Raw genomic sequence first — 20669 nt, 5'->3', positions numbered from 1 at the left:
AAATTTAAAATCTAAAAAAGTTATATTAAGTTATATATGCATATATATTTGCTCAAACGGTCATTTATTAAAAAAATCAAAAAAAAAACTTATTTTCGATTTTAAATATTTTAAAGCTATTCAGTAGTACAACCAACCAGTAAGATTTTCTTAAAATATAATATTTTTAGCGCTTATATTTTAAAGTTAAATTCAAATAAAAAAAAAACGATGTTTTGTATAACATAATATTTCACGGAAATTGTATAAATATTTTTTAAACAATGTTTTTTTTTTATAAATTGATTAAGTCATTATACTAAATAATATTATATCTGGTTTAGAGGCGGTAACAAAAAATGTAATATTGCCTATGCCATTGTTACCATATCTTTATATCATTATTTGATGGGTTAAACCAAACTTAAATATGTTTATTTGAATGTTTAAGCGTGTTACAACCTTTATAATTAAACATTCCGATTATACTACAACATGTTTTAGAAAAATGTACAATAAGTGTAAAAATTTTAGTTAACACTTTATTTTAAAGTCGCCATAAAAAGATAAATCTATCATAATCTACTAAATCAAAAAAAAACGATAACAATTTTCACAGTTCAACTACATACACAACGAGCAAAAAATTATATGTAAGTGCATTTTAACAAATATTTGTAAATATATCTACGTTTACTAAAAAAAAACTTAATATTCTAAACCTATATAGACTGTAAAAATATTACAGAAAAAAGGCAGGCAAAAAAGTAGCCATTAATTCATTTAACTCTGATTGAATAATTTAAGTGCAAATAGTAAATCTCTTTAATTATTAAGTTTGGTCAGTGAAATAATCGTTATTACAAGCGGAAATTAACAGTGACTATTAAACAAAAAACACCAATTTTTAAAATATAAGGTCATCTCACCATTACTTTTTTGTTTCACATGGCCTAAAAAAAACAACAAGTAAAAAAAAATTAATCGCATTAAACAAAAATGATATGCCAAATCAAAAGTTGTGTGATACATTATTAAAGATAAAAATAAGCATGCCTTTTTCTCAAAAATGATCAAATAATAACATGTAACAATACTTAACAAAAATAATCCAAAGCATGCTCAGGTGCAACTTTTAAAAATATGTTCAAAATGCAAGATGGTAAACAAATTGGTCATGCAAAATGAAAAGTGTGGCATTTAAAAAAATTAAAAATGTGCAGAGACCTTAAAATTGAGTAACTTGTCTTCTTTACTTTTCTAGTAGTTAGTTGGACAGAAGGAAACTGTCACAGAAAAAATCAACATTTAACAAACACATCTTCTATTTCATAAGCTGAGGCTGGTGGGTTTCTAAAATAAAGGTAAAATTATAAAAAGTGTTTTTATTGTCAACAAAATTTAAACTGCTGAAACTTATACCTGGGTAAACCAATTAAAAAATTCATGATTTTAAATTTTGGACTTTTCATTAAAAATTAATATCAAAAAAAAATTAAACCATTAAACAAGCTATAATAAACAATAATTTAAAAAAAATTGGTATTTCAGTTGTAATTTTTTTCTGAACCTACTTGTAGCATGCCATGGACACAGTATTAAAGTCATGGGATTGAGATGTGTCAATAGTTTTGTTGGCTGGCTTCATTGAAGTCCTTGGTCTTCCATGTTTCTCAACATAAATTGATTTGGTTGTTGTTGAAAATTCTTGTGCAGGTTTAAGCTAACAAAGAAAAAATAGTTTGTAAAAAAAAATCATTTTTGTAACAACATTTTATGTAGAAATCAGAAGATTGGGAATGTTTAATAGAACAATATTTTATTTTTTTAACTTTTTATATGCTTAATTAATTATCAAAAACTTTCTTATAACATGAATGGTTTTTTCTTTATATGAGGCAATTTGTTGATTCAACAAAAACTTTTTTAAATTATTTCATTAAATATTGAATTGAGATTTTCAAGTATATCCTTTAATCTTAAAATACTAAACCAACAATCAGATTTTAAAATCACAATTGGTTGTTTTAATGTAGTAAATAATTGATTTAAGACTATTTAAAAACAAGGTTTATTTATAAAAACACATTGACTATTGAAAAAAAATAAGTCAATTTTTAAAATTGGAAAATCGCAAATAAAAAAAAAAATTATTTTAATTTTTTTTAACATTGAACATTCTCTATTACCCCAAGCAAAAACAAATGTGAGCCCATAAATTAAAACTGAACAAAGTTTAAAATTTCAAAACTAAAAAAATTTTTAAAGTTTTCGATATTTTTTAAAAATTACATCTTTAGTTTACCGTATCTGGCAATAACACTTTCTTGTAACCCTCATGAAAATCCCCAAATCTCGGCCTGGCCCGTGCCCCCCAATCTTGATAGTAAGTTTTGTTGGTGGTCACTCCTTGAAACTTTCCCTTTTTCTCAACTCTGTTTGTGTGGGGCCGATCCAAAGGATCAATTACAACTCGCACTGCTTCTTTGGGTGGAAAGTCTCTCTTTAAAAATATAATGTTAATTTTAAATAGCAAAGATCATAATATTGACTTTACATTTTTACTTTGTAACATAACAACAAATTATTAAAATATAGTAAAAATAAACAAACAAAATATAATTTACCATCATTGTAGTATTTGTTTGCATTGGATCGGTTGAAATCTCGGTGTTATCTTCAAGTTTTGAAAGAAGAGGTCTTCGATGTTGTTTGACATCCCAACCATGATACTGGTTGCGTTGTTCAGTCATAAATGGCAAGCTATTAAAACATTAATTGTTTTAAATAATAATATCAAAATATATCCGTTATTAGATAATGTAATCAAAAAAATTCACACAAAATAAAAGAATTCTTACTTTTTGGTCATTTTTATTTCCAGTGTATCAGGTGCAGGTGCCATAGGTTTAGGGGGTGAAGGATATTTGTCCATGTGAGGAAAATCTGATTGATATTTACTTTGCACCTCCATTCTCCTTAGAGCAAGTAACTTGCTAGCTCGAGATGGTTTCATGTTAATCGAAGCTTTACCTTCCCCAGGGACAAATTGGTAGGTGGAGCGATGGGTTGTTTTATGGTCATGATCACCTATGTAAATATTAAAAAAAAATTTTATTACAAATAACCTAACCATTGCACAAATAAACTTAATTATTAGAAAAATAAAAATTTTTTTATATCCATGAAATGAATCTTAAAAATAAAATCTTGATCCAAATTATACACAAAGCCTTTCGAATAATACAAAAAGTTTATGGTACACATGTAATTATTGGTGACCATACAACAACAAATTATGTAAATATTCTATCAATCCTTTTTTTTATAAAACTTACTTTAAATAGGTACCTTTCACCTAAAAAATATGTTTTCTAAGACTATCACTTACAACCATTCTTTCAAGGTATATAAAAAGGTAAGTCCAGTTAACAACAATAAACTCAATGATGAAAATTTTTTTTTAGAATTATTACCTTCTCCAACTTTAATGTTGCCTTCAGCCACTTTTACCATTTCAGGTTTTGGAATGGTCTTGTAAGGATAATCTGTGTGTGTCCTTGACAAAAGCAGTTCCTTATCACCAGACAATACTTTTTTGTCTGGGTATATCATGGTGGTGGAGTAGCAAGGCAGTTCTCCAAACCGCTGTAAGTTTTGATGTTCCCACTCCTGGTAGTATTGCTTGTTGGTAGTACGTCCATCAAATTTCACATTTTGATCAACAGCTCTTTCTTCTGCATTTGTTCTTGGCCTCTAAATTTTAATTAATATTTTTTCAAATATTTAAATATTTATTTGGTACTAACAAAATTAAGTTATTTTTTTAAATAATGTACTCTAGCAATATCAGTTGTTTAAGTAGCATCAAGAGTTGAAATTTTTACAGTTTTAAGAATTTGTCAAACATTAATAATGTATTGCTTACCGATTGGATTGCAGGTAAAGGTTTTTTGGACACAAATTCTTTTCTATAAACAGTGGAATTACTTATTGGCTCATCTGAAATCTCATGTTTTTCAACCTAAAAACACACATCAAAAAACTCAAAAATGGATTAAATAAAAGCAATTAATTCCACTCTTTTTGCTATGCCATTGCTACACCACCAATAGTTTAAAAACAGTTTTTACAAACCGGTTTGATCATCCCTCTTCGGTTAGTAACATCTTTAGGGACATAGGAATTCATGGCAGTAGTTTCTACCATCATTGCTGGATGTCTGGGTGGGGGAGGTGTTACTGGTGGCTTCACATTTTTAACTGGTACAAAATCCCTGAGTTTTTTAAAAAATATTTATGTTAGAGACACCAGTTTGCATTTATAAAATATAGCACAACATTTTTTTATTTTTAATGTAAAAAGATAACTTCACCAGCTTTGTTAAGCACCTATATATATAAATTTTGAACAATCAGTGCGAGATTTAAGCACTGAGTTATATGTCTTTAAAATCAACCCAACATTTTATTCTTGACACATTTAGATCTAAACACTTACTTATGCTCAATGTAGGTTGAGTGATAGTTGCTTGCATTTCCACCAAGATGACCTTGATTTTTGTCAACTGTTTTACTAAACCGTTTTACAATTCGTGGTCTACCCATGCTTACTTTACCTAGTGTTACTACCCTTAAACAAAACTTAAACAAAAAAAAGTTAATTAAGTTAAATTAATGCAGGTAATTGTATTTATACCGCAAATAATGTTATGGTCGACGTTTACATCGTTTTCGACTTGTCCATGCACAAAAGGTAAACAAACAGACAGAACAGACTTGTCACGTGTGCAAACAAATAAATTTAAATGAAACTGTTTTTAACGACTGGTCACACTTGAAATTGAATACTTAATTTTCACATCAATATTCTGATATTAAATGCTGTTTAAATATTCTAAACTTTTCTAAAGTTTTTTGCGCAAAACCATTTTTTAATCGAATGACGAAACACATTAAAGTAAAGTCGACGTATGGAAAATAATCGATGCTAAATTTATTTTGCATTTGGCACGATTATTTTTACCTATTTACTTTGGTTTACTAATCCAATAATCTTATGTGTGTTTAGCAAACATGTTTTCTTTACAAAGGCAACTGAAGGTATCTCAAGTGTTCCGAAGAATGAAAAGCTTCCCTAGATACATTTCCTAGTTACAGCGCTTTCTGTTTCCCACCATTTTATTTTCTGTGGGTGGTGGCGCTAAATATGTTTTATCCTCACTAATTTTTAAAATATTAATAGAAGTTCTATATACCAATAAACACAAATTTTGAACAATAAACAGTGGTGTATTGCACATGCAAAGTATTGAAACATTGAAAAGAGTACAACCTTTTAATAGTTCAGCGGTACATTAACTGGTTTAAAGAAAAAACGCAATATTAGAACAATAAATATATGTTACATCGACATGTTAACCTAATAAAAAACAACTTAAGACTATTTGTAAAACTTTTTCCAAGCGGTTTAACCTTGATTCTAAAAGCAGATAAGAATAAAAAGGCAAGCCAAAATATATATATATATAAACCATTTAAATGCAATATTATGTTACATGCTGATATGCCTAAAATATAATTTTGCAGCCGATTATTATACTTAACAACTTAAACAAAACAAAAATTAATAGTTCGTTTACACCTAGTAAAATATTAAAAAAAGGCTTTCTTTAAAATTACACATTATATTCAACACAAAAAAATTGACCTCGTAAAATAATTACAAAACTTATTAAAATTATGGTTTGAATTGAAAAATTTGAAAAACTTTAAATTTAAGAAAATGAAACTGTTAAAATAACACTGATATAAAAAAAAAATCATCAAAAAGATTTTTATTTTACAAGAACCTGCTCATTAACCTTAACCTGGGCTTTAATAACAAGTGTGTTATCTTTAATAAAACCCTCATTTTCAATCATCCTTAATGGAAAAAAGTCAATATAACCATACCCCTTCTGGTTTCTTTCTGTTGTTGGACGCTGGAATGCCATCAGGTTTTGCCGGGCCTCCAAAGTTTCTGAAATATGAGACCGCTGTGATGCCAGTTCACGCTAAAAAAATTAATATTTATAAATTGCATTATTCCAAAATAGCTAGAAAATTTTTATTTGGAAAACCTTTAAGCATTTAATCTTTAAGCCTGTAGTAGGGTAAAACTTAGGTTTTACATGGTTCTCAAATCTTAAGCATCAAAATTTTTTATCAGACCAGCCTTTTTCTAATATCACTATATAAGGTTGACCTTATTTTTTCCTAAGGTAAAAGCTATGAAGAACCTAATGTGTATTTTTAAAAACCAGAAAGTAAATAAAAACAATTCCAATTAAATAGGAGTCATGCCTTGAAAAATTCCCAGAATCAAATTCAAAAACCATCTGCTTCAATTTGCCCAAAAAATTTTGAAATTAAAGTAAATAATTTATCAAACCGATGACATCATTTTAAAATAAACTGAAAAGAAGAAGCAATGGGGTTACACAAAGATTAAATCAACTTAATACAACATTTATTTACTTACTTGGTTAATTACAGTTAAAGTAATAGTCCCACTGAATGGCCAGGTTAGAAAGTCGTCATATTCTCCCTTCATGATATGAACAAACAGTGATAAGTGGGTACCCTGGGCATTCTCCACACCATCTAGGTTGGCACGTACACACATGCGATAACCTTGGGGACTTGTATAAAACCCTGGACTGCAATAACAAGAAAAATTGGTGAATACTTGAAATTATTTAAAGAACTAAACAGTAATTTCCTTAAAATAGTTAACCGTTTTAAAATAAAGTGATTTTGACAAATACATTTTTCGAAAATAAGTTGGATTTAAAAATAATAAATAGACAATAGTTGCTAAAAATAGTGATATTTATTGTATATATAGTAGTGGGGATTTACAGGAAACATACCTATGTAAAACTGACATTTCCCCCATTGATGCAGCCTTTCTTAACCTTGCATATTCCTTTATTCTCCAGTAATACAAACCATTACAACACCTGTAATACAAAGTGTATTTTAAATAAATGGACATTTCTTACATTTTTACCGCTTTGTCTATTATGTTGTGCATAAAAAATTTAAAAAATTTAACAAAGCCTTTTTTACATAATATTAATTTAATTTAAAATAAGTTTTATTAATAAAATTAATTAAATAATCACTCATAGTTTTTTAAATACTTCTACATATTAAAACATAATTTAAATAATAAAAACTCAATTTTCTATTAGGTTTCAACAAGTTTTTTATAATCAATATTTTATTTTTTGGGTGAGAGGAATTTAAACCTGACTCTATGGGTCAAGTAATATTAACAGTTAAAATTTTTTTACCCATTGATAATTTTTACCCCGTATTCTTATACAACGTTTAATTTGTATTGCAAAACTCAGTTACAAAAATATTTTTATCTCACTGACAATAATATTTTTAAAATGAAAGAGTGGAATATGAGTTTACTTAAAATTATATTATAATTGCATTAAATAATGTTCTACAAAAATAAATAAACACTATTTTTAATACCGTCAATTCTAAAAAAATTATCTTATTTAAAAAAACATATTTTTAAGCTAAGAAAATATATTTTATTAATATCAAAATAAAATAATGGCAAAATAAATTCATCAAAGTAGAAGATAAATAGTGGTAAGACCTCATTCAATTATAACAATTATTTTCATATCAATCTGTTTGATTATTATTTTATCAATATGAAATTTTCCCAAACAAATACCATATTTTTATTACTTAAAATTACATGATTTATTATTTTATCAATACCAAAAATTTCCTAATATTTTTTTACGAAAGATAATTATTTCTACAACAATATATTTAATTTATTAATCTTTTTATTTTAATAACTTTAACAATTATTTATAAAAAAATTTCTGGTTCAATTCAAACTTTATCAAAAAATGCATTTTATTTGATGTTAAAAACATTTGTTCACTATGCACAACATCATCTACTTTGTTCACTATGCACAACATCATCTAACAAAAGTGTTTAAATAGGAAATGGACCATGTAAATGCCCTAAGTCAAGCGGATATTTGTTTAAATTTGATAATATCTAACTGTGAAAAAACAATTTTTTGAAGGTGTGCCAAATTGAATGACCGGAAAAATATATGAAAATATTTTTCAATCTAATGTCATGTTTTTTTAGGTCGCCCTTAAGATTTGTTTTAAATATCGACACCTTTTCCAACATAATCCAAAACAAACATGTTATTTTAAAGGGTTGGGTTTCTATTTTGGATCACTAACGAAAAAATGGGAAAATTTTACCAAAAATATGTATTGTGATTGTGGTTGTAGTATGTAATATAATATGAGACTGTTCAGCTTTTGATTTAAGTTTTAAACCTGTACAGTAAAGTGTAAATTTTATTTTTACATCAACATGCTACTTTGTTGAATTTATAATACTTTATCTTTTTTAACATCTAAAATAAACCAGCAGCGTTAAACACTTCATGCTTAAATTGCTAAAATTTTAATAAATCACTTAACGCATACATGAAAATTCTACAAGGTTTATAATATCACAACAAGCTCTTTTTAAAAAGTATATTCATCAATTTTTAACAAAATTACTCAATTTAACATAAGTTATATTTTTTTTTCCGTATAAACCCATTTGAAAAGTAAAAGTACCGGTTTTTGTTTAGGAATTAACTTAAATGGGATTAAAGTGTTTAGTTTACAAAGCAAAACCATTGACAAGTGTAGACTTAAAAGCAGGCTTAAAATGTAAGGAATTTATCAAGTCACTTTTTTATGTTTAACAATTCATAAAAAAATAAGTTAACAATACCAGCTTAACAATGTTAATTTACTTATTCAATATTTTGAGTCTGGTTGTTTTTATATCAAAACAAAAATATTATAAAATTTACCAACTTTAAACAGCAAAAAGCCAGGTCCGGTAAACAATATTTTTTTCAAAAAATTACCCCACAAAAGATGTACCATTAAAGTTAAATAGTTTAAATTTAAACACATATTTTGATTTGGATATGAATTCAATCTTAGAAAAACAAATACAAAAATAGTTTACCACAAGCTTTATAACACCTGTTTAAATACATTTTATTCACAACAAGCTTAAAGCTGTTATCCTTATTTGCAACATAAAAGTCGGTTTATTAGTAAAGCCATAACTCAAGTAATGCGGGAGGTACTTTATACGCAATATGAATACTACTTTCATTATGAGAGGTATAATTTATACTTAAGTAAATGTTTAACATAAAATAAATCACATTCATAAGCTTTATTATACTAAACTTTGAATAAAATACTAGGATAATTCTGTGTTTAAGATATATATAATTTCTATGTGTTTTTAGAAATTAAATTTTTATTAATTATATTGTACCATACAAAATACAATATACCGGTATTGTACTGCATAAAAAGTGTAGGTATAAAAAATTCCTTAAGTGTAGGTATAAAAGATTCCAGTCATAACAAAATCACCAACCATATACATTACACATCTTTAATCTTTTTTGGTAATTTAAGGCCTTGCGTCATTATAGGAAACTGAGCTATCTATCAAGTGGGAATTTTTCAAACCTGTGCTTGGAAATTTCACCAGGTTTATGTCAGCATAACATTATCAAGTCAACATATTGTAGACCACAATATTTCGCAACAACATTAATAAATTTCAAAAAAAACAATTTAATGAGATTTAGTGGGCACGGTATTTAACCTAACTTGTATTACCTGTTTAAATTTCTAAAATGGGTTTCTACAACAAGAATTTGTAGGTTTACATTATGTTGCATGTCTCACTTAAGCCATCAAAAAATTTTTTGTAAGTTACCTTAATTCTTGTTGATCGAGTCTTAATTCGGTCTGCGATATTTTATTTGTAATTTCTTTCATTTGAACAACTTGTGTTTCCATTTTTGCCATAAGTTCTCTCACATGATGATCCAAACTATACAAAAAATTGGGTTTAAAAAATAGGACAAATCAAATAACAAAAATAGAAAAAAAAACTTTTGCTAAAAATCGCTATAATAATTGTTGCAATATAATTAAAAAAATTTTAAAAACTGTTAAAGGTAGATTTAACCAGTTAAAAAAACCTATATATAATAATTATATATACATTATATTTGCCGTCAAGTTTCTTTTGGCTGATAAGCTTAAAGAAAAGTTTTTTAAATAGAAAAGGAAGTATCAATAGCATTTAAGGAAGTGCTAATTGAATTTTGCAAATGTCAAAAAATACATAATTTGGCTGAACTTTGCAAAAAAGTGTATTTGGGCAATTCTTCGGTAACAGAATTACAATTACTGTGGTTTACAAACTTATAATTCTTTTTTTTAATATAATTGAAATCATTTTTTAAGTTAAAACAACCCATATATTGCCATTCTAAATTTTTATAAGCATAGAAGTCCAGTTCGAACTTCTATGCTTCTTAAAAATTGAAAAATGTTTGGTAACGGAATTACGCCAATAAATTAGATATAAAAAGTTGGATAATACTTAATCCCAATTCGTCTGAATTTTATAAAAATTAACTTAAATTAAACATGTGTAAATAATTGTCCTTATTGAAAGCAACAAAAAGATACCAAATTTTTTTAGTTGGGGTTTAAAAAATATTTATTTATTGACAAATTAACTTAAAAAAACCTGGTAACGGAATTACACTTTAAGTAACAGAAAGACACTGTCTAATTTTGGCATGTAACTTTAGTCTTAAATTTACTCAATTTCAGATAAAATTAAAAAAAATAGTTTCAGGTACTGTTAAAATGAGAAACAAACGTAACTAAAAAATTTTTTTAAAAAATCTTGGTAACGGAATTACAAAACTAAAAACTACTAGGTTTTTTTTAAAATAAACTCTTAAACAGAACAAAACAAACCAAATTTTAAAAACTTTAACTATCATTTTAACAAAAACTACGAACATAACTCCAAAAATAAAATTAACAAACAACCATAACATGTTTAAAATTCAGATTTGTCTGAATTTTATAAAAATTAACTTAAATTAAACATGTGTAAATAATTGTCCTTATTGAAAGCAACAAAAAGATACCAAATTTTTTTAGTTGGGGTTTAAAAAATATTTATTTATTGACAAATTAACTTAAAAAAACCTGGTAACGGAATTACACTTTAAGTAACAGAAAGACACTGTCTAATTTTGTCATGTAACTTTAGTCTTAAATTTACTCAATTTCACATAAAATTAAAAAAAATAGTTTCAGGTACTGTTAAAATGAGAAACAAACCTAACTAAAAAAATTTTTTTTAAAATCTTGGTAACAGAATTACAAAACTAAAAACTACTAGGTTTTTTTAAAAATAAACTCTTAAACAGAACAAAACAAACCAAATTTTAAAAACTTTAACTATCATTTTAACAAAAACTACGAACATAACTCCAAAAATAAAATTAACAAACAACCATAACATGTTTAAAATTCTAAATCGCTAAACTCTAAATTGGTAATAAAATTGATGTCGCAGAAACAATTTGTTACACCTAAATAAAATGGATAATTATGCAAAAACAATAAGTCTAGTGGGTAAAATAGCCTATAATATTGTTTGAATATGCCAAATATCAGTTAAAAATCAACTTGTTAACTATGAATATTTTTATTTAATTTTATTTAATAATATATGTACCCATAAAACTAATTTTTAAACTTCAAAACTACCTTCTCACAAAATTAAAAAAAATGGATATTATATTACAATGCCATTTCATTTTTTTACTTATAAAAATAATTATATTATTTTAAATCACTTAAACCATGCAGAATAAGCATTTCTACAAAATTAAACCTCTTATACTAACACATTACAAATCTGTTGTAATCTGTTTTGTAACTTTTATATTAACTTAAAATTATTGCATAAAATAGCCATAAAAGTGCAAAAAATTTTGTACATTTTAAATTAAAAAAAAAATCACTTATAAAAAATTATTTGCCTAAATTTTTTTAAATTTAAACTTTAAATATCAAAACCAAAGAAACAGGTAAGTTAATTAAACAAATAATTTAAGTTAATTTTTTTTTAAAAAACACTTTCCCAATGAGAATTGCCCATTTAAATTTTTAAATTTAAATAAAGATTTTTTTCAATTTTAGTTTAAATTAAGATTTTCTATATTCAGTCTATTTTTAAAAAAATTTTAACTAAAATTTACTGTAATTCAGAATGGTATTTAAATGTAATTATAAATAACAATATGCAATAAATCTAAAATTAGTTAAAAAAATAAATAACTAGGTTACTTGTTTTATTCACAAGTTAGATTTTTTATCATGCTACCTAAGAATATTTTTTTTAAATTTTTTACCTGACAATTTTTTGGTCGTGATCAGTATGCTTGTTCTGAAGAATTTTAATTCCAGCGGAAGAGCCACAGAGACAGTTGTCCGCATTCATGGTCGAGTTAACAACAGGAGAGGAGGCTAGAGAAGAGGAGGAAGACATCGTAACATCTCCTCCTCCCTCCTCCATTTGTTTGTTGTAAGCTTTGATAATTGCAATTTCGTCATATTCTTCGTTTTCAATTTCTTAAAATTAAAAAAATTTAAATAAAATAAAGATGGCTCAAAAAAAAGTTATATTACAACCGCTAATATATACTATATAATTTTCAAGCTTCAAATTTTAAGACACATACTTCTACTCTAATTGTTTTTGCTGTAAAAATTTAAATTTTTATTGTATTGTGACAAAAACAAAAAAAAATAACAAAAAAAATTTTTAACATAGTTTACCCAAAAATTATTTTGCTATTTTTCAAAATAGTTTCAACCCCAAAATTTACATACACTCAACAATATTACACCATAATATTTCCAAAAATTTCAAAATACCCCACAGGAAATTTGTAATATAATCCCCTTTAAAATAACATAAGTTTACCTGATGTACTAGGCGTGAGATTAGCTGTGTTGTTATTCACAACGGGGGCACTTGAGTAGATGTTTTCACTTTGTAGGGAATTTATACAATCAAAATCCATTTGAGAGGAACTTGAACCCTTAAAAGAATAATTTTAGATTAAATTCAATGCTTCTTTTTATGTATTAGCACAACTGCACATTCTTAATTAAAGTTTTTAAATTAAATTTTTCTTGTGGCCAAATTGTACTCGAGACAGAGTTAGCTACTATTTATGTGGGTTAATGAAAAATCAATATGTAAAAGTCAATACTATCCTAGAGAGGTATAGCTTGATACTAAGCTAAATTAATTAAATAATTAGCCAAATACGTAAAGCAAAATCTAATAAACAGATTAATAAAACAAAAATATACAAAGTGCATATAAAATAAAGTCTTAAAAATAGACCAATAAAACAAAAAAAAATAACACGTTAAAAATAAATACCAGTATTACTGGAGATTGTTCCTTAATTTTTTCCGTCATTTCAAAGTTGTTAATTTTGTTTTGTGCCTCAGCAAGGGTGTTTTGCAACACTTCATTTTGTTTCTGTAATGATGATACCGTGCTAAGCAAATACTGAAGGTGAATTTGGGTGGAAGATTGCATGTGTTGTTGAATTGAGTGGCGGGAGAGCTAAAAGTTTAGAAAAATATATTAAAATAATGATTTATTGTCATTTTACTGAATACCATTTTCACTTTTATTTTGCTGAATTTACGTTTGACCAAACACAGTTTGCCTAAAAATGTTATTTTAAACAACAGGAAATTTTCTATTTGTCCCTTATTACTATAACCCCCTTCTAGAAAATTTCCCTTAAATTAAATAAAAATTTGACATATATATAAAATATAATGACCTACATAAAAATGATGACCTTCACAGTCGATTCACAGTAGAAAAAATTATTTTGTTTTCTCGACATGATAAAAAAACTCTTTTTACAGTAAATTTTAATTAAAATCCCCCCCCAAAATAATTAAAAATTATATTTACTTAAACCTTACATTTTTAGTAGGTAAATTGCATTTTTAATATTTTTTAAATTCTTACAATTTAATTTACACCATGTTGCAAAATCAGAACCACAAAAAATGTTCATCAACAAGTTTTGTAAGAATATTGAACAACGTTAATAATAAATATGTCACGTTATCAGATAGCTCAGCATGCGTGTAATGACAAATTGAATAGGAGGGGGGAAAATTACTGTGTTTGATAAGATCTCTAAGCCAGTTTAACATGACCAATTTGTGACAATGACTTTAAAGATATTTTAAAATTAGCAGGCCAAGTTTCTTGCGCAATAAAATCGTGATTATAAATATGCAAATTTATAAAAAATAAAATATAGTTTTGTTGATTGTCATGGTTCAAAATTTACCAAAAAAAACTGTAAAATAAAAAGCAGTTAAAAAAACAAATTTAAAAAAATATCTCACTAAAAAATAAATATGTAGAGGTATATATATATAATATATAAGACATTATAGGTAAAAATTATAGGATTTTTAAAAATCAATAGGCTTGTTACCTCTAATGTAAAAAATGCAATTTTTTAAATATTCATATAGGCTATATATATGTATAGAGTACAACTCTACATAATCAAACAAAAAACACAAAACAAACTTTCCAAACACACAACAATTAATCAAATTAAAGCGTAAAGCTGAATTGCGTCATCAGCAAAGTTAAAATAACAAGTTACACTTACCTCCTGGTGACAGCCAACTTTTTCAAACACACATTTGATCGGGGCCTGAGGACATTCTCGTGTGATGTGTTGATTTAACTGCAAAAGTAACCACAAAAAACTTTAAGTTTCGATAATACCCGATTTAGTTTTTTTCGCAAATTTTTTTTTCAAGAAAAATAAACAATTTTAGAAAAGAAAAATTAAATTGGGTTTTTAATTAAAAAAATCAGGTCTATAATTGCAAAATTTTGTTTTTTTAACAGTTTAAGGGTGTAGCAATCGTTTAAATTTGTAAATACATGACACACAGGTTATTGACCTAAACATGCAATTAATAATAGTTATTTTTTGGCATGATAAAAAAATAAATTTGAATTTTGAGTGAAGAAAATAAATTTTAAATTTGCATAACCAATCTAAACCTTTATGGATTTTAACAAATATTTTATTATAGTTGTGCAAAAACTTAAACAAAAACTTATAGAAATTTTTTTTTATTATGTCAAAAATAACTTCTGTACAAAATTCATTTATTTATGTCTTCTATAGATTTAATTGTTAATCTAAATAAATAAATTTAACATCTTTTTTATAAAAAAAAAATTACAAACAAAATAAATTTAAATAACCTTTATTTAAGATTAATTAAAATAAATGTTAACCTATTAAGCTATGATACATGTTTCTATTCTATACCAAAAGCTTAATGTCAAGTTATCATTTCAAGATTAAGAAGACACGTCGACATGTATACAAACATACTTAATCATAATGGTACTACTATTGCCATTGTATTTCGAATTAAAATATTAAGATCAACATTGTACCATAAACAGAACCTCTTATATTAAGCACAAATTATCAATCAAACATTAAGCCTTGAAGCCAAAAAAAATTGTATAAAAAAAACACCTAATAACAAATAAAGAATAATAGTTGGGTAATTTTGTATTTATTTTAAGTACAATTTGGTAGAAATTGAATTTTTAATATTTGCACCAAGTACATACTACTACTTACGAAAATTTATAAATTAATCTTATTTAAACAGTTTCCAAAAAAAATAATTATTCTAGTTAGTTGTACTTGTGCGTTTAATTACTGGAATTTTTTTATTCGCACGAAATCGTTTTCGAAAACAATTTGACTATAAATAATTAATCATTTAGATAATCAATACATGAACTGTACTGTTAATGTCAGTTCAACAAAATGAAAACAACACAAAATTTGTACAGAATACAACAGGCTATTGAATTATCCACAAATGTGTAAAAGGGTATATATCATTGAGAAGTAAATTAATTTATCAATTCTTGTTTAAAATTTAATATATATTGTAATTTTCACTGCAGGGTTAACATTTCAACATCAAGCAACTGTATTAACCACAAAGATGACAAGTAAATTAATCCATCAATTCAGGTTGCAAAACCATGATTTAAAATCCAACAATACAATAAACATTAGGTTTAATTGCAAAAATTAACATCACGACCCACAACCATGATAATGACCTTAAATCAATCAAATCAAATTCACAGAACTAAACGACTCACGAAGTAGCATATTAAGTCAAGTATTGTGCCTTTAATCAGTGCAGTGAATAGGCTAATACAGTTTGAGTTAAACCGGTACTGCCCACACAGGCAAGGCCGTGATTATTAAACCAAATTACTAAACACAAGCCTCGGTAATGAGTAATCAAGCAACTTAATGACAGGTTGGGTAGGAGACAGGATGTGTTGTGTTAATTTTTTGACATCATTAAAGAAAATATTAAGTTAACGACACTCGTTGGGAAAATTAAGCCTAACAAACATGCATTTTATAAGTTTAAAATTTATCTAACAGTTTTACTTAAAAAAAAATAAAAAATAATAAAAAACACCAATTCTTTAAAAAAAAATTCACTGTTATATTACAATAAATAAAAAAAATACCCAGTGTGTGTAAACAAATATAAATCTGACTTCAAATTATTATTATAATAATTATTTTTTGACAAAAAAAACACAATAATTTTAAACATAATAATAAGACCCAAGCTAACTATGAAATTCAAAGATAACAAAAATCAATTAATGACTTGACTTCCTGTTCTGTTATTATTACCCAAAATAGTCCATATATAATCCCAGTATACTAAGTAAATATTTTTAAGAATTTAGGAAAAATCTTTTAAATATAATACCCACAAATATAGAAAATAAATAAAAAACCTCTAGTGTTGTGTTATTAATAAATGAAATATTCACATTCAAATAAATATAGCCACAAAAAATTATTTTTAACTATTTTTAGCACACATTTAAAAGTGGATGCATCTATTTATAAACAGAATACTGTGTTACAACGTTACTCTTAGATCTGTTATTTTTCTAATTAATTAAAAATTTCTACCATAAAAATTGTTCGAGTTAAATAAAAATTTGAATTTAAAATTTCATTTTGATAGCATATAAAGTCATAACTATTAATAAATATTGTTAGAATATTTTATAACGTATATATACAGATTTTGCTATGCAAATATTCATAATTTATTGGCAATTGTTAAAAAGTGCTGTATTTAAATCGCATTACAAAATTCCAGTAATACAAAGTTCATTTAACATTTATATTTACTACCAAAGTTTAAAAGATGATGCAATTTACTAATTAGGGAATTATAATTCTTAAAAATAAATAATTTAAAAACGTAAAGCGGGATTTTAAGATATTATTTCAATAATAAAATAAATTTTTTTTTTTTAATTTTGTTGCAAATATTAAACTTGATATTTTATTGTTATGATTGAAAATTAAATCCAGTTGTTAAAGTAAATATATTATGAAAACTCACCCTATATCTTTTAACCTCTTTTCCACAGTGCTTGCATTCCACAGGTTCATTTTGTTTACAATCCTCCTCATGCTCCTATAAAATTTAAATATAATACGTTTGTTTTCTTTTATTTTGTATTTTTAAATAAAATTTTTAAAAAATTAAAAGACATTTTTTCACAGTATAACAAATTGGTTACACTTAGTAAAATAGAGTTTTCAAGAATATAATTTTCGGTGAAATGTCTATTTATTTACATTTTTTTAACGGTCCTGTTAATTTGAACTTTAAATTTGGCAAAGAAATGTGAGTTGCTAAAGTTTAGTTTTATTGCAAAAAAATGAAAACAATAGCTTATAAACAAAAGTACTGCCATACTAGCAATATAACTTCTTTGTGTAAATGTTCGTATAGTAAACATAGTTAAGTTTAAATGTAATAAATCAAAAAAAAAACTTGGGACCTAATATTGACTAAGTCAATACTTTTTATTGATACTGTTTACAAAAAATAGGTATTTTTGATTTAAAAATTAAAACTTTCCAAATTTTTGAAAAAAGTGTAACCGTAATTATGACCAAATCATCAAATTAGTTGTTTTTAAAAATCATTACAGCAGAAAATTAGTTAAAAGTTTTAAAATTGCATGGGAAATTCGGAAAGTTTATGTTTCAGATCATTACTTTCAATTTTCTATACAAGCATATGTTGTGTATACAAGTTAATTTCAAGTAATTATTAATGGAATTACCGACTACTTGCTTCACATTACTTAGAAAAAATGTGGTAAAATCCTAAAACAAAATCATACGAATTTACAATAAAAACCAAACACGATTAAATAAAGCGATCAACTTTTCCTTACTTTCATTTACGTTTTTATCATTATTAAAATTATTAAAAAAAAAACAAATATTAAAAATCCTCAGTTTAAAGTACAACAACACTTAAAAAAACACAATCAAAAAAATATGCCTACCTATTTCAATAAATTTAATTAATTAATTTGTTTTTTTAAATTAAATATTTATAAAAAATTTACCCTTTGAGCACTGGCTGGATATTTTTGTTGACAAACTGAGCAGATAATTAAACGATTCGGACATTCATGTTCCTCATGTTGTTTAACATCTTTAAGGAGTAACTGAGCCCCACAATTGTTACTGCAGGGGACTTTCCCGAATATGCAACTGTTACGGTGATGCTAAAAAAATTTACCAACAATAAAAACCTTTTTAAATTTTTTTTTAAAAATGTTTAGAAAAATCAAAAAAAATTTTACCATTTAAGTGTTTATATTATATAATAAATCTTAACATTAATCAATTTCAGGTTTATAAATACATGGGTAATTTCCCTTTTAAAAATTCCAACAAATAATTAAAAACATAAACATCCATATTGTGAATACTAATAATTAATCAGGTTGCATAAACAACAATTTAATTATCAACAATTTGTATAACTAATTGGTAAGTTTATCAAAACTAATTGACACCAGATATGTCATTTTTATAATAATTAAAAAAAAACAGACCTTTTTATAAGCTGTTATAATCTATGTAAAATAAGGCTTAGGAAACATTATATATAGCCAATTCATAGGAATTAAATACAAAAAAACTGCCGTTTCGCTTGAAAAGTTAAGCAAATAATAGTTCCAAGTTAAGACAATATTACGACAATTAAAATGCTATTCAAAGATTTATTTATGTTTTAAACCTCAAATATTTAGAGAAAAAAAATTTAAAACGTACATGTATGTTTCTTAGCTCCAAAATTGCGGTGCAACCCTTATTTGGGCATTTAACTTTAAGATCTAACACTTCGCGATTTGCAGATCTGTCTTGAAATAACTGTTTGGTGGATAATGGGATTTGATCGATAGGACATTTTGCTTTATTTCTGCAAAAAATATTTTTTTAAACTTAAATATAAAGCCTTTAAATGTAACTATAACTTTTATAACAGAAATAATATATGGAGTATATATGATAATTATAATAAAAATTGATATTTTTTACTTAAAAAATATATAATATACAAATTTTCGATCTTTTTAAACACAAACTGTATATTTAAACATTTTTTAAATACCTGATACAACGTAATATACACAAATGACAAAAACGATGCCCACAACTTGTTTGCACTGGATCTCTTAAAGCCAATAAACAAATAGGACATTGATATTTATCATCCAATCTTGGTTCAAATTCATAATCATAACCTAAGAAAATTTAAAGATTATTATCACAATTTTACTAATTTATTTAAAAGTTAGATGAGCATAAAAATGTACCAGTATATCTGTAATTTTTTTTAATTTTAATTTAAAAAAACTGGCTTACAGATCAATTTTAAATAATTATTTAATTCTAGCCATTTTAAGATGATATTTTTTAATTTAAAACCTCAGCATATTTGTTATTAACTATTATTCCCCAGCGTATTAGCAATGTTTTTTTTCCTAAACAATTTTTTTTTTGTAGTACAAATATAATTCAACCTGATTCAGTATCATCTTGAAATCCATTAATGTGAGAAGTCTGAACCTCCGGAGATAACATAGGAGATCTTCGAACACTAAGTTCCGTCATATTTTTTTAATATCAGTAAACGAAAACTGATTAAACAGTTAACCCTGTTTATAGTCTAATAATATGTACAATGTAATAAAAAATATCCAAAAGATTTATACATTTTATTTTGACATATAACAATTTTTGAAAATGTTTAAAATTTGCAAAAAAAATCCTGAAATTATTATTTTTAATAAGTCAAGATATATAATATTACTTAAATCCACATAAACATGTTTATTTTATACGTTTTTTTATCAGCAATGAAGTTCTGATATTATTCATATCTTTCAAACTAATAGAGGTAATTTTCCTTGGTCTAAACTATTAAAACATCTTAACGTAAAGCGTTGCTAGCTGTCACTTGCTGCAATAACATATATAGAGCTAATAAAATTATGAGCAAACAGCGCACGCGAGCACAGACTGAGCAGCTTTTCCTAAATAAACTGTTACTGACCAGCACGTAATTTTGCCATAACAAAATCCCCTTTTTCTGATAAAAAAAACAATCGCTGGCATAGTAACTTTGTCCTCAGAGGATACCACGAAGGGAAAATATTCGGTGAATTTCTGACTTTTGCAAAAGCTGATATGGTGAAATTGTATTGTCTAAAAAACAA

General features: G+C 25.5%; 2 protein-coding genes across 2 annotated transcripts; both read right to left on the bottom strand.

Moving 5' to 3' along the window:
- Nucleotides 1-320: 320 nt before the first annotated feature.
- LOC145752709 (uncharacterized) lies at nt 321-4692 on the bottom strand. The gene is made up of 9 exons (XM_082569032.1): nt 4480-4692; nt 4117-4255; nt 3908-4003; nt 3456-3735; nt 2841-3069; nt 2607-2742; nt 2285-2482; nt 1554-1702; nt 321-1332 (listed from the first exon to the last, which is right to left on the bottom strand). The coding sequence occupies exons 1-9, from the start codon at nt 4584-4586 to the stop codon at nt 1281-1283; spliced, it is 1386 nt and encodes a 461-aa protein (XP_082425158.1). The 5' UTR covers nt 4587-4692; the 3' UTR covers nt 321-1280.
- Nucleotides 4693-5255: 563 nt separating this feature from the next.
- LOC145752167 (TNF receptor-associated factor 6-like) lies at nt 5256-20115 on the bottom strand. Its single transcript, XM_082568392.1, has 13 exons — nt 19974-20115; nt 19562-19694; nt 19222-19369; nt 18507-18668; nt 17483-17557; nt 14656-14733; nt 13383-13571; nt 12915-13032; nt 12340-12559; nt 9828-9944; nt 6893-6982; nt 6502-6679; nt 5256-6034 (listed from the first exon to the last, which is right to left on the bottom strand). Exons 1-13 carry the CDS (start codon nt 20062-20064, stop codon nt 5816-5818), a joined length of 1818 nt encoding a protein of 605 aa, XP_082424518.1. The 5' UTR covers nt 20065-20115; the 3' UTR covers nt 5256-5815.
- Nucleotides 20116-20669: the final 554 nt, after the last annotated feature.

The sequence above is a fragment of the Corella eumyota genome, chromosome 5, assembly GCF_963082875.1.
Source record: "Corella eumyota chromosome 5, kaCorEumy4.1, whole genome shotgun sequence".
NCBI lineage: Eukaryota > Metazoa > Chordata > Ascidiacea > Phlebobranchia > Corellidae > Corella > Corella eumyota.
The sequence above is the reverse complement of the archived record's forward strand: the minus strand, read 5'-3'. Positions and strand labels throughout refer to the sequence as shown.

Excerpts from the sequence above, each read along its gene's own strand:
- LOC145752709 (XM_082569032.1), bottom strand. The coding sequence starts at position 4,586 with ATGGGTAGACCACGAATTGTAAAACGGTTTAGTAAAACAGTTGACAAA. Across the intron at positions 4,256-4,479 it reads TCAACCTACATTGAGCATAA|GGATTTTGTACCAGTTAAAA; the intron begins GTAAGTGTTTAG and ends TAAAAAACTCAG. Across the intron at positions 2,483-2,606 it reads AAACAAATACTACAATGATG|AGAGACTTTCCACCCAAAGA; the intron begins GTAAATTATATT and ends ATATTTTTAAAG.
- LOC145752167 (XM_082568392.1), bottom strand. The coding sequence starts at position 20,064 with ATGACGGAACTTAGTGTTCGAAGATCTCCTATGTTATCTCCGGAGGTT. Across the intron at positions 14,734-17,482 it reads AAGAGGTTAAAAGATATAGG|TTAAATCAACACATCACACG; the intron begins GTGAGTTTTCAT and ends TTACTTTTGCAG. Across the intron at positions 12,560-12,914 it reads TCTCACGCCTAGTACATCAG|AAATTGAAAACGAAGAATAT; the intron begins GTAAACTTATGT and ends TTTAATTTTAAG.